The sequence below is a fragment of the Akebia trifoliata genome, unplaced genomic scaffold, assembly GCF_017979445.1.
Source record: "Akebia trifoliata isolate Shusen 1 unplaced genomic scaffold, ASM1797944v1 Contig00562, whole genome shotgun sequence".
NCBI classification, from domain to species: domain Eukaryota; kingdom Viridiplantae; phylum Streptophyta; class Magnoliopsida; order Ranunculales; family Lardizabalaceae; genus Akebia; species Akebia trifoliata.
This window is the reverse complement of record NW_028237100.1, coordinates 3,362-18,592: the sequence shown is the minus strand read 5'-3', so window position 1 is coordinate 18,592 and position 15,231 is coordinate 3,362. Positions and strand designations below refer to the sequence as shown.

The window sequence follows — 15,231 nt, the reverse complement described above, 5'->3', positions numbered from 1 at the left end:
CACCTCGATTTTTATATTTCAACGATAAGTTATACCGTCGCTCTTTCGACGATATCTTAATGAGATGTCTCGGAGATGATGAAATCCGAGATGCTTTAGAAGAAGCACACTCTGGAGTGTGCGGTTCACATCAGTCAGGGTCGAAACTCCATCACAGTCTGAAGAGGATGGGATTTTACTGGCCAACTATGGTGAAAGATTCTTTAAACCATGCGAAAAGGTGTAAAGCATGCCAATTTCATGGAGATTACATTCGTCAACCACCGGAGCCATTGCATCCTACAATTGCATCTTGGCCCTTTGACGGGTGGGGACTTGATGTCGTTGGACCACTTCCAAAATCTTCAAGGCAACATCTCTATATTCTCGCCGCAACAGATTACTTTTCTAAATGGGCTGAAGCAGTTCCCCTTCGAGAAGTCAAGAAAGAAACGGTAGTAGACTTCATCAAAAATAATATCGTCTTCCGTTACGGCATTCCACGATATATCATGACAGATAATGGGAAACCTTTTAGCAATACGCTGATGGATCAATTCTGCATAAAGTTCGACATTAAGCAGAGATGTTCTACAATGTACAACGCTGCAGCAAATGGACTTGCCGAAGCCTTCAATAAAACTCTTTGCAAGCTTCTTGAGAAGGTTGTCTCAAAATCGAAAAAGGATTGGCATGAACGAATTGGAGAAGCATTATGGGCATACAGAACCTCATACCGTACCTCCACACAAGCTACACCTTACTCATTGATTTATGGAGTTGAAGCTGTTCTCCCTTTGGAATGTCAGATACCTTCATTAAGAATTGCAATCCAAGAAGGTCTAACTTATGATGAGAATGTCAAGCTACGTCTGGCTGAACTTGAAGCATTGGACGAAAAGAGATTGGAAGCACAACAACGACTAGAGTGTTACCAAGCCCGTTTATCACGCGTTCAATAAGAAAGTTCGACCACGTTCTTTTCAAGTTGACGATGTAGTTTCTCGCTGTACAACGACCAATCATCCTCTCACACACCGTTCTGGAAAGAAGTTTGATCCGAAATGGGATGGGCCTCATGTAGTAAAAGAAGTATATACTAATGGTGCATATCTTCTTTTAACACCAGAAGGGTTACGTCTTGGCCCAATTAACGGCAAATTCCTCAAAAGATACTATGCTTGAAAGAATATGCTCCCCAGCACGAGCCTAAACTGTTTGACAATGCTCCCCAGCACGAGCCTAAACTGTTTGACAACGCTCCCCAGCACGAGCCTAAACTGTTTGACAATGCTCCTCGGCACGAGCGTAAACTGTTTAGCAATGCTCATTATCGTACGAGTTTAAACTACATGATACTCCTGACCCGCATGAGTTAAAACTGTGAACGTGCCAAAAAAAAAAAAAAAAAAATTTTGAGCTCGCTAGATTGAAAACCCGAGAGGGCGATCTAGGCAAAACTTAGAGCATCCATCTGAACTACGTTATGGTTTGATCCCGTTTTTGGGTACGTAGGCAGCCTGTAAAGTTACTTCAGGTTCAACCACATCAAAAAAAAAAAAAAGATATACTCGTATAAGGAAAATGGGGAATTTTATTAATTTCAAATGAAGTGAACAATGATATAATTTCCTAAGTCCTATACAGTAAAAAATAATAAATAAATAAAACTTAATACAAAGAAAGTAAGGTTCCAAAACTTCTTCTTCAAAGACTCTCTCTCAGCTTCGCAAGCAGCTATTTCATCATCATCAATGATTGGAGCATTAGATAAGCGAGTACACTCCGCTTCAACAGTAAGTAGAGCCTCCTCCTCTTCCTGAACTTGAGTATTAAGAGATTCTTTAGAAGCAGCGACTTGTGGTAGCATTTCTCTTTTGAGTCAACTCGATTTCTATCTCAACTTCTTGTTTAGTCAGTTCAACTTCTTTATCTTTAACTTCAGTCAGTTGCATACGTAAACTATCCACTGATTGACGTTTTAGTTGAGCTTCCTGATCTAAGACAGATAGCTGAAGATCCCTATCATCTGCTGACAAAGATGATAAGCATTCTCTCGTCTTGAAAGATACGCTTCTACTCCAGTTATAAGTGATTCGAAGAAGTTAGCAAAAGGCATAGGATCAGTTCTGAAAGCATTCTTGAGAGAAGAGATGATGGCCGGCATATGAAGTGATTGCCATTCTCTTAGGTTGGAAAAGCCAATATTGAGCATCAACTCAACCCTAGATCGAAGGAATTCATCACGAGCTCTATGTAATGCTTGTTGAACGCATAAGTCGATGTCACTATCATGTAAAAAGCTTGTCGAGTTTGGGTAGAAAGCAAGCATTCCACGTGACTTCGGAACAATCACAGATGAATCAACCAACTTATTAGAAGTAGGTAAAGCCAATGCGGTAGGAGCCGTATGTGTAGTTTGAAGTTGATGAAATGCCATGAGAATTTTGACGAGGACATGAAGAAACCTCATCCCCATCACTCTTTGAGGGGTCTTCAGTAGCAATCAATTTCGAAAGCCCTCTACTAAGATGACTGACATTCAAAACATCTCCCATACCCGAGAAGGCAGGGAAGATTGAAAAATCTTCTGAGGCGAACAAATCGGCAATGGAATGTATATTGGTTGATGATTCTGCGAGATCAATTAAATCACAAAAGATTATACATTTAAAAAAAAAAAAAACATGAAATTTTTAAGAAAGGGAAAAAGTGTGTAAAATTACCTTTCCTAGGAGACACATCATTCTCAGCTTCAGCTTCTTGCCTATCTAGAGTCACACTCGTATCTTTAGGCTTAGTCTGAACAACAGGCTTCAAAGAACTAACGGGACTTGATTTATGAACAACTTGTTCTACATCTACCCCAAGAATGTTGGCATGTTCTGTTCGAGTAGTCGTTGGAGTCGGCAGTATTTTTTTGAAACGCAATTTCAATCTACGTTCTGCAATGACATTTTGCGTATCATCAATGCTAGTGTGTTCTATTCTTCTTTTTCGAGAAGGTTTTTTGTGTGACAAGCAAAGCACGACGTGCTTCACGATCTTCAAACCCCTTTCTGTCATCAAAATTAAAGTTCGGAACGGAGACGCTATCTTCAAGAAGACGAAAATCAAGGGCATCCAAATGAGGTAGTACATCTTGAACCCACCAATCCCTATAACTCTTATCAAATTGCCGGTTAATGTCTTGCACTTTTGGAGGAATAAAAAAATTGACTCGACTTTTGGTCTGAGTCAAAGACAACCATAAACTGTATAACTCTATCCCATCAACGGATCTTGTGAAAGGAATCGGAGTTCCAGGGATACGTTGACGAAAGCCTTGTTGACGAGTAAACCTGTGAGGGCTATACATTTCCACCTCGTAAACATCACCATATCGAAACATAACAAATCCAGGACGACAGCTTATCATGAAAGCTTGAATTTCAGAAGGATCATCACCATCATCAATCTGCATCCTTCTATGACCTTTTGGCGGCCAAATCTCTTCCGGATACCATTTAAAATCACTAGAATCCATGGTTCTTATCAGATTCCTTGCATCTTTAGCATTATCTTCCCAATAAAAGTATGAGTTGGAAACACCAGCTGTGCGAACCAGATACGGAGGTCCAAAGTCAGCATCAATGCTACCAAATACTCCCCGAGGAAAATGAAGTCCAACCCACCCAAACAAGTAATGAAGGGGACAATAACTCGTGGAGGCACCTACAACTTTCTGTGTTTTCATATCCCAATAGGTCTGAGTTAGACCTTTGTATAAACAACACAGAAGTGGAGGTACCAAGCTGAACGTAGTACCTCGGGCCATCAATGCTGCTACCTTGAAAGTGCCTGGATGAATAAGATCACCATTCTCACAGGGGAGAACGAAACGACACAACCATAAGGAGAGGTATGCAGCTGTCATAGCTTCATCTTCAACATTCTGATTTGCAGGAAAATCGAGCCTGATAAATGGATTTTCTCCCTCTTTACGACCTCCTTTAGCCAAAGTAACTCGAGAAGAAAAAGGTCTTCGTAATTTTGTTCTAGGATGCTGACGGCCACTACGATCAAAGTAAAATGATTTTGCTCTCTCCTTATACTCTACTGTCAGACGAGGATTAGAAATCTGTTCAGCTTTAGTGTACCAGAAATCAAGCCATTCACTGTGGCTAACACAGTCACTCCCCTTTTCAAAAATCAGTAAAGCGTACGCCTTAAATAGATACTGGCAAGAAAGGGGAAGGCCTAGAACACCGTTGCAACCCATGAGTTCATCAAAACTAGGCACCACCTCTTCATAATACTCACCCGTGATAGAAAGCCCAGAAATCTTCTGCATTTCCCATAAAGAAATGCCAACTTCCCCACGACCTGTAACAAAAGTGTTAGTCTCGGGACACCAAAACTCACATAAAGCTCGATACATGCCATTAGGACGACTGTACTCCTTACTAGCTGCAAATATAGCTTCACTAAGGAAAGTTGTCGACTTTTGACTTTGTAGTTTATGGCTCACATCCAAGCTCCAGTCCCAAAAATCACTAAGATATCGAATGTCGCCTCGAGGTTCAATATCTGAACCCCATCGAGTGAAACGTTGCATGATTTTCTGTGCCAAAACAGCTTGTGGACAATTATGAGTTTGGTCATGATGTGGAGGATGACATAAAGATGGCTGACGCTCAGTATCAATCTCATCTCCAGGGAGTAAGTCAGCTGTTGGAGGATACTCATTTAAAACTGTCATATCAAGTGATGTGTCCCTTTCTGTATCTTGTGCTTGCAAAGGACCAGTCATCGGTGTGTGCACAAAAAGCTTTAGCTCCACAGATGAAATGTTCCCTCTTCTTGAACGATCGGTTATCATAACATGGGGAAAACAAAGCCATTTTCCCTTTTGAGAAGGATCTGCAGGATCATCTACCCAGCCTTCACGCGGTAAGTTCCGTTTGGAATGGTTCTTATTCTTTAAACCTTTGGAAATAATGTCTCTAGCCATCTCTGAAAAAAAAGGGGGGGAAGACCGAATACATTTATTAAAAAAAAAAAGTGTTATGTCCCATTAAGTATTAAGGTCACATTGATTAGAGATACATAAGAGTATGAGTAAAAAAAAAATCATCATGCTCAATAATGCTCTGATTTTAAAGATTAGCCAACCGGCTGGACAAATGATTCGTCGCATGGTTTTCTAACCAGTTAACGTTTGTCAGCCAATTGACGTTATGATGCCGCTAGTCAGTCGACGTTGTGTACTCTTAACCATTATTGATAAACAACTGCTTTAAAGATTGGCCAACCGACTAGACAAATGATTCGTCGCATGGTTTTTCTAACCAGTTGACGTTTGTCAGCCAATTGACGTTGTGACGCTGCTAACCAGTTGACGTTTGTCAGCTAATTGACGTCATCCACTCTTAAGCGTCATTGATAAACAATCGCTTTAGAGGTTAGTCAACTAGTTGGACAAATAGTTCGTCGCATGGATCTTCTACGTGCATAAAGCTTGCGTACCACGATTCTTTTAACCAGTTGACGTTTGTCAGCCAGTTGACGTCATCCGCTCCTAAGCATTACTGATAAACAGTTGCTTTAGAGGTCAACCAACTAGCTGGACAAATAGTTCGTCGCATGGATCTTCTACGTGCATAAAGCTTGCGTACCACGATTCTTTTAACCAGTTGACGTTTGTCAGCCAGTTGACGTCATCCCCTCCTAAGCGTTACTGATAAACAGTTGCTTTAGAGGTCAACCAACTAACTGGACAAATGGGTCGTCGCATGGATCTTCTACATTCATAAAGCTTGCGTACCGCGATTCTTTTAGCCAGTTGACGTCATCCACTCCTAAGCATTACTGATAAACAGTTGCTTTAGAGGTTAGTCAACTAATTGGACAAATAGTTCGTCGTATGGATCTTCTATGTGCATAAAGCTTGCATATCGTGATTCTTTTAACCAGTTGACGTTTGTCAGCCAGTTGACGTCATCCGCTCCTAAGCATTACTGATAAACAGTTGCTTTAGAGGTCAACCAACTAGCTGGACAAATAGTTCGTCGCATGGATCTTCTACGTGCATAAAGCTTGCGTACCGCGATTCTTTTAACCAGTTGACGTTTGTCAGCCAGTTGACGTCATCTCCTCCTAAGCGTTACTGATAAACAGTTGCTTTAGAGGTCAACCAACTAGCTGGACAAATGGGTCGTCGCATGGATCTTCTACACTCATAAAGCTTGCGTACCGCGTTTCTTTTAGCCAGTTGACGTTTGTCAGCCAGTTGACGTCATCCACTCCTAAGCGTTACTGATAAACAGTTACTTTAGAGGTTAGTCAACTAGCTGGACAAATGGTTCGTCGCATGGATCTTCTACGTGCATAAATCTTGTGTCCCATAATTCTGCAAGCCAGTTGACGTCTGTCAGCCAGTTGACGTCATTCCCTCCTAAGCATTACTGATAAACAATTGCTTTAGAGGTCAGCCAACTAGCTGGACAAATGGTTCGTCGCATGGATCTTCTACGTGTATAAATCTTGTGTCTCATAATTCTGCAAGCCAGTTGACGTTTGTCAGCCAGTTGACGTCATCCCCTCCTAAGCATTACTGATAAACAGTTACTTTAGAGGTCAGCCAACTAGCTGGACAAATGGGTCGTCGCATGGTTCTTCTAGGTGTACACCATTTATCAAGCAATACTTTTAACAATTCAACATTGGCCACCGCTAAGCAGACTAACAGATAAATGTTCTAAAGGTTGACTGATAAGGGTTATAAGTTCTCAATTTGTAATGCTGGTTACAATTCATAAGAAAGGAAATGCGAGGATAACAAAGTTCAAAGAAAATATATGGGAAGAATGAGAAATAATGGATGCTTGCTCAAAGAAAGAGACAACAAAAGCCGATTAAAGCTTACCAATCTATAAGTTATGAACCATTATGATGGCTAAAAGAATATATAAAAAATAAAAAATAAAAAAATCTGTTTTGGGCTTCATTCAAGGTTTTCAAGATGGACATAAATCCCATATTTAAAGTGACAGTCGAACTCAACAAGATTTGGGATTTTAGAAGGCATAAGTCCCTGTTCTAGTTTCCATATACAGTAAAATCAAAATTGGAAAATAGAAAATAACAAGAAGGGGACATACCTCCAGCAACAATGGAGGCACGATGGTGTGGCGTACTCTCTTCCTGGATAAAAAAAAGAAGATGGATTATATATATGTATATATAATACCCATAGTTCTTCAAATCCAGCAAAAATATACATAATACTTTTTTTTTAGTCGTCTAAAGAAAGAATGAGACTCGTGGTTCGTCCTCTGTGTTCGGGAACAAACCAGCAAAAAGGGTTTCTCAACAAAAAAGGGATAGAGGAGATCATCGCAGCCCCTGTTTTGGGCACAAAAAAAATTATTATTAAAGAAGAAGAAGCAAAAGAAGAGGAAGTACCTGAGGGCATGTAATAGTCCAAAAATCGTTATATTGCTGCCAATCCCTTCAAGAATCGATGATCCAAATCGCTGCAAAACTCTTCAAGACTCAACCACGCCGGTAGCAGACGAATGCTCTACCTATAAGCGAAGAATCCTTCTTGAAATCAGTAAAACTTCACCAAACTCGTTGGATCTGTTTGAAGAAGAAGCAGTTCTTCTTCGGCACGGTGATGAGGACAAAGCCGTGGAGATGACGAGAGAGCTCATAGAAATGTTTCAAGTTTTCGTCGAAAAGTAATAGAGAGAGAGAGAGAGAGAGAGAGAAGAATACCTGTAAGTGGCTGCAACTAGAACGTGAGTAGATGTGCCGTGGTGAAGATTGCTCCAAAAAAAAAATAGCATAAAAAGAAGAAGAGGTCAAAACAGAGTTGTGTTTCGAATTGCATCTTCCATCAACGATGATCTCTATTAATAAGAAAATTGGGAGTCCAAATCCCCGTTGGGTTCGTCGTCAAGTTCGTATAGAATTAAAACACTGCCTTGAGAAGGATTGGATTATAGATGCAAGAACGTGAGCTTCAAGAATCCTTCCTCAACACGGTTGTGGGTGCAAAGACGTAAAAAAAGGAGGGGAAAGCAAGATATTGTAGAGTCGTTGAGATCCGAGAATGGTTTGATCGATTTGGAATCTACAAAATTCCATGGCTGAAATCCCCCTTCCGTCGCTGAAATCTGGGAACGAAGGGAAAGAGTGGAAGATTTGGATTCTAATTTAGATACAAGTCATATCGGCACCCCAATGTTTTACTTCTTAGACTCCAACTCTATATTGACACCCCAAACATTAATTGATCGAAGCCCAACCTATGTTATTTGCTACAGCCAAGCCCAAGACCAAATGTGGCTGTTTTAAGGTTTGGTCCATGGCTATTGGGCCTAATAGCAGCAAAGCATAGAGCTATGAGCTGTAAAAAAAAAAAACAGCCCATTGGACCAGGTTAGTGCGGTAATGTTCCTATACATGATCCAAACACGATAGGCTGAAGAGGCAGATTCAAGTTCTGTTAAAATAAAGTTGTTGAGAAGTGGCATTGATCCTATGCACACTGGATACACCAAATTCTAATGGGATGTCATTGCTTCCAAGTCTTGTTCCAACTCAACAAGAAAACAAGAGTTTAAGAAAATTGCATTTGAGGTTGATACGGTTTCTTGCCTATGGTACCTACTAATTATGGGCCAACTCAAAGTCATTTGTAAGTTGGGCCTATGGAGCCTATGCTTCTGATTTTTCTTAAGACTAAGTCCACCTTACAAAGATTAAAAAAAAAAAAATCGATGCATTCACCTGACATCCAATACGACTAACACAAATAAGTTAGCTTGTATTAGTTATGGTGTATGCAATAGGCTCAAAGAAATCGTTGATTGAAATTAACTTTTCTATTATGGTATAGCCCATGAGGAAAGAAGAAAGAAAAATGTAATCTTGAATTTATGGATTTTGAAAGCCAATACGTGGGCCACATTGCATTGAATGGAGTTTAAATGAGAAATATCATGATCAATGATTGTCGTGCGGCACGATCAATTGTAGTTCGATTTTCATTAACAAGATCGTCACAGTACATACTCGTCCAAAATCTTTGATATTGAAATTAAGAGGGGTTCATAGTCAAGCAACCCAACAATTATTTCTAAGTACTCTGAATGAAGTATTGATCCTACCTTCGGGTACATGCATGTATCAAATACATGGATTTAATCTCATGTATCTCAACTATGCGAAAGCTAAGTATACTGGGGTTATGCATCTTCATGTGGGATAAATTGTTCTCAACCCATCCTTTAGTTAAAAAAAAAAGCCTACTACAAGGTTCCAAAGACACATGGTAAATCCTTCTAAACTCAAAGCTTTCACGTGTCGGCCGACATAATCAAGGATACCTCATCCTCAGCCTCGCATTCGATGATGCATCCTTGAGGGGGCATTTGTAGGCACCAAAATTTTGAGGAGGCCTTTACAAATTTTATAAATAAAAATCCCTAATTTTATAATGGGTCTCAAATCCAAATTGAGTCCATTAAATGGAAAACGTGCCTCTTACAAGCCTGGATTTTGGACTTTCGCAGATAAGGCCCATGATCTAAATAAAAATCAAGTGATCCACATATTAAATATTGGGCCTCCAACCTAAATAAATGAGTTTGGCCCAATAATAATCCATAGAATCCTTAAATGGGATTTGGACAAATTTAGCCTTTTAAATAAATCAATTAAACCTTTTCAAGTTGGGGGTATAATTGGAAAGCTAAATTATTTTTAAGTCTATAAATACAAGAGCCTCTCTCATTGAGGGGATCTGGATCACTTTCTCTCAGAAGACAGAAGCTCTCCCTCTAAAGAAGAAGAAGCTCTCAAGCCCTCCTCTAGAGACAAAAGCAAGGTTCTTCAGAGATCCGGACTCCGACAAAAGAGAAGATCAAGCATAAAGCCCTTCTCCGGAATCCAAGCAACCTTCTCAGCCGATAAAGCACGAAGCCCGGAGAGAAGAAGATCTACAGAAGCCTCTACAGAAGATCAAGCACAAAGCAAAGCCACCGTTCAAGCAACCTTCTCAGCCGATAAAGCGCGAAGCACGGAGAGAAGAAAAGCTACATACGTCATCATCACTATTTTTGTACTTGACTGTTAATCAGAGGAAACATTGAGATCTGTATCTACTTTTCATCAAAAATCAATAAAATCATTTGCGATCTTATTTTACGGATCTCGAGGTAGATCCGTAGAAATTTATTGTCGACAACGGTTTAAATTTTCGCACTGTTATTTATTTTAGGTCGTGGAGTCACTGTTGCATGGTATGAAATTGGATATCCATTCTCAACCTTGTAATGTTATATATATATATATATAACTATTTTTTGAGATGTTAAGGAGCTTGTGAATGTTTAAATGGATAGTGCGTCATATCATCCGTAGTAATGTACTATCTTGGGATGTATAGTAGGGATAATCAAGCTCATATATGGTATGTAACGTGTATGAGAGTGGAGTCACAACTGGAATCCGAGTTCATTCCTCTCTATTTTTACAAGTAAAAGTGGTCGTACATGATTCGGAATGTCTAATGGGAATCACATGCAGGTCTGATAGGTATAGAGGAAGAGGATTGATTAGTGATCACTAACAATCTAAAATAGTCGAACGTTCTGACATATCCAAAATAAACTTATTGCTTACGATCACATCAAATGGCCAACCTGAACCAGATAAATGGTCAACCAAGTGTGGTAAGTATAGGGTTATTAACGGATACATATCCGATCGGATAATGCTATATCCTAATTCGAATCCGAATATTTTTAATGATATCTGAATTCGAATCCGAATCTGATCGGATATCACTAATGAATATTCGAATTCGTATCCGAATAAATTATCAAATATCTGATATTATTTGAATCGAAGCCGAAATTTAATATTAAAAAATTATTCGAAATTATCCGAAACTTATATCCAACATTATCCGAAACTTGTTTACTATCTGAAATTATCCAAAATTTATCCGAAATTATCCGAAACTTATATCCGAAATTATCTGAAACTTGTTTACTATCCGAAATTATCTGAAATTTATGAATTGGATGTAGAAAGAAAATTTATACACCCATCACCGTATTTTACTCGAAATTAACAGGATGTCCCGTTTAAAAAGCTCAGAACCAGCGCTGTTACACCAATCAGTCCCTTGAGAGCTAAAACATTTATCCATACTACTGTACATATCTTTTGATGCCCCGCCGAACACTAACACAAATCCCAAGGTACTAGGTGGCAGTTCAAAATTTGGGCATGGCTCTCTCTATTTATGTTAGTGTTCCACGAAACTCAAAAACCTGATAATTCAAAATATAACAAATCCTGTACACTAGAAAAATGCAAACATGAGATAATAGCGGAAGACTAAGTATATCTAATATGTAATCAGATCAGAGTGCGAACATTTAACAATATATAGGATTTCAAAAAATACTCTCACTCTAACATAAGCCTAACATTCAACTCCAAAATCTATATACATCCTGGACGAAACTGTCAACACTAAGGGGTAGCTTTAGTGCTCACCATGCAATAGACTCTAGTCGACGATCTAATCAACCAGATACTCCTCACTTACCGACTCCATGCCTACCACGGTAACTGCAAGTGTTGAAACTAAAAAAAATAGGAAGGAAAGGGTGAGTAACGAGAGTTACCTAATAAGTCCACAACCAATTCCTACTAATAACCTCTCCTAAACATGATCGAGTAAATATGCTGAACAGTTTAACAAATGCAAGGTTTTACAAGAGAAAATACGATTAACTAGTACATATAGCCAGGGATGAACAACTAAACAGTTTTAAAGATTCACATGGCATCAATCATCAGTACTCATTATAAATATTCATTTGTCATCCAACTATGATTTATCACATTGAAATAATAAGCATGCTTTGTGTAGACACCCCATTTTTGCACTCACCTGATTAATCAACTCGTCAACCCGATTGCAATGGTTCCCAATGATGGATGTTTATTCCAATGATTTATTTTGTTACCAGATATATTTCAGAAATTCGGATGAGGTATCTATAATTAACGAAACTTTAGAAACCACGCTACGCTAGGAAAATATAATCCCAAGAGCCTAGAAATCATCATCTTCCAGACAAAAAGAAGCTTCACGGTAAAAATCATTAAAAATAACCAAATTATCAAAATACCCCTAACATCAAAATATCCCTAAAGCCTACAGTACACTTAGAAAAATTCATTCAAACACATAAAACAACAAATCGAAACCAAATAAATTATTTTGCCAATTTTCATAGAATTTGACAAAATTATAAAAATACCCCTCATAAAGTTCACGACCATTCCACATAAAAAATTTCATAAATGACACAAACCAATATTTCCATTGAATTTCTTATGAAAAATTGATTCTAAAACATCCTAGAACATTAAAAATCGACTTGAAACACAAAAAGTCCTCTCCGAGGGTAAAACGGTAATTTTATAATTTTTATAATTAAAAATTTTAAAATTAATAAATAAAATATTAAATAATTAAATTGAAATATTTATCAAATTAATTTAAAAATTTAAACAAAAAAAATCGATCAATCAGGCTCTAATGCAAAATTGTTGATGGTTGTCAAGATATTTATTCAAGGACTCCTCCATTTGGGGGTCCAAAGAATTAAAGATATAATAGAGGGGGGTTCTCAAAAAAATTAAAATCAATCAAGTAAGACTAAAGTCAAGATATTAAAGTCAATCAAGTAAGACTAAAGTCAAAATTAAAGTCAATTAAGTGAGACTAAAGTCAATCAAGTAAGACTAAAGTCAAAATCTTAAAGTCAATCAAATAAGACCAAAAGTCAAAATCCTAATAGAGTTCTAATTAAATAATAATTATATTTAATAATCCTAATTAAATAATAACTCTATTTAGTAGAATTCTAACTAAAATATAACTCTACCTAAAACAATTCTAATTAAAATATAGCTCTAACTAAAATAATTATAATTAAACATTAATTCTATCTAAACAAACACTTAAAGAATCTATAAATAGGAGTCTTCACAACCTATTTTCGTATCAAAGAATAAATCCTAGAAAAAGTAGGTCAAAAAGCTTCCTTAACTTCCCATAAATCCTAATTTTGAAGTCCTAACTCCTTACCTAACACCCATACCTCAACTTTAGCTCAAAAAACACCTAGAAGTCCTTCAAAAACACTCAGAAATTCATAAACAAATCTGAAGAATTCAGATCTAAGAAAGAGATACCTCAACTTGGAGATCAGAAATCAGATCCAGTGACAGAATGAAGCGAGGAATACTGTACAATGAGTTGTTCTATTAGATCTGAGGGAACAAAATCATTGCGTTCAGAAAAGGTAACTATATATATTTTTTTATTGATTAGGTTTTTTTAGTAATGTAGTTCTATTTGAAAATTAATAGAGATCGGCATTTGTCATGCGAGGTTGGTGCCTAACACCTTCTAACTCCGTAACATGATCCCCGGACTTAGTTTCTTATTTTTAGTAGATTAGTTTCTTTTACCTTTTAGAGTCAATTTTCGATTCCTAGACCGTAATAACTAGATGGTGACTTCCAAACCTGAAAGGTCAAAAGTGGATCCGCGTACCCCGCGGATCGATGACGCTTTCAGTGGCGACTCCACTAGGGACTATTAAGGATCAGACTTGAAAAATCCCAAGTATGGGAGCATTGCTAGGATGACCTAATTTTTTTTATTATTTAGTTCGATTTATTTTATTTATTTATTTATTTTTGTGACTTGATTGTGGATGATTTTGGATATTGTATTTTTATCCAATTAAGGGTCACTTTTTTATGACCCCTAAATAATGAAATATTCAAATTGACATATGAAAATGATGGAATGATGAAGGTTGAGATAGTAATGTTAAAATATTTTTACAAAATATTTTAGTGAGAATTAAGTCTAGGTACCTATTAATAAAACGTAGATATCATTGATTAGATTAATTTAGAACCTAAATTCACTCAATTTCGTTATCGGGAGCCTTGGATATCATCGATGCAAGTTCAATGTGTAAATATGGAATTGTTGCTGAATGAAGGTTGGGACAGCAATGTTAAAACATTTTTACAGAACATCTTAGTGAAAATTAAGTCTGGACACCTATTACTAAAACGTAGATCTCATCGAGTAGATTAATTTAGAATATGAATTCACTTAATTTCGTTACTGGGAGCCTTGGATATCATCCATGCAAGTTCAATCTGTAAATCTGGAATTATTGCTAAATGAAGGTTGGGACAATAATGTTAAAACGTTTTTTACAGAACATCCTAGTAAGAATTAAGTCTGGGCACCTATTAATAAAACATAGATCTCATCGAGTAGATTAATTTAGAATCTGAGTTCACTCAATTTCGTTACCGGAAGCCTTAGATATCATCAATGCAAGTTCAATCTGTAAATCTGGAATTGTTGCTGAATGATAGTTGGGACAGCAATATTAAAACGTTTTTACAGAACATTCTAGTGAGAATTAAGTCTGGGCACCTATTAATAAAACGTAGATCTTATCGATTAGATTAATTTAGAATCTGATTTCACTCAATTTCATTATCAGAAGCCTTAGATATCATCAATGCAAGTTTAATCTGTAAATCTGTAATTGTTACTGAATAAAGGTTGGGACAGCAATATTAAAACGTTTTTATAGAACATTCTAGTCAGAATTAGCTCTGGGCACCTCTTAATAAAACGTAGATCCCATCGAATGGATTAATTTAGAAGATGAATTCACTCGATTTCATTATCGGGAGCCTTAGATATCATCGATGCAAGTTCAGATTATATTTTTTTAATTAACCAAAAATCCGAATTTATCTAGTGTTAGCACAGTTAATATTCCTAAGAGCGAGTTCATTTGACACTAGGATCTTTCTCTTTGATTTTTTTTGGGATGTGTTTCTAATTTTTTCTTTATAATTAAAAAAAAGGGGTTCATCGCTCCTCATCTCAATAATTATCATTCTATCATCAATGTAACATCTATTGGAATCTTGATTTATTTTGGATCACCCAAAAATGATCATCGATTGGACCTTAAAAATTATAAAAATTATGCCTATTGCAATTTTTGGGTTTGATCAATTATTCTATGCCATGCTCATTAATTAATTTAACATTGATCTTGATCAGATATATAGTTGATGTGTTTATTGGTGATCTTAATGATGTTATTGGATTGGTATTTATTTTGG

At 37.2% G+C, this 15,231-nt stretch overlaps 1 protein-coding gene across 3 annotated transcripts; it reads right to left on the bottom strand.

Annotated features, from left to right (window-relative positions):
- Positions 1-2,404: 2,404 nt before the first annotated feature.
- Positions 2,405-8,219, bottom strand: LOC147381340 (uncharacterized). 3 transcript variants are annotated; one of them, XR_015174647.1, is made up of 4 exons: positions 7,741-8,215; positions 7,426-7,547; positions 2,706-7,164; positions 2,405-2,614 (listed from the first exon to the last, which is right to left on the bottom strand). XR_015174647.1 is itself a non-coding variant. In XM_086430564.1 (3 exons), exon 3 carries the CDS (start codon positions 4,970-4,972, stop codon positions 2,954-2,956), a length of 2,019 nt encoding a protein of 672 aa, XP_086286690.1. In that variant the 5' UTR covers positions 4,973-7,160; positions 7,426-7,547; positions 7,741-8,219; the 3' UTR covers positions 2,405-2,953. The 3 variants fall into 3 exon arrangements, 2 of the variants coding, with proteins under 2 accessions (XP_086286690.1, XP_086286689.1); XM_086430564.1 differs by having other exon boundaries at positions 2,405-7,160; positions 7,741-8,219; XM_086430563.1 differs by having other exon boundaries at positions 2,405-7,164.
- Between the last annotated feature and the right edge of the window lie 7,012 nt (positions 8,220-15,231).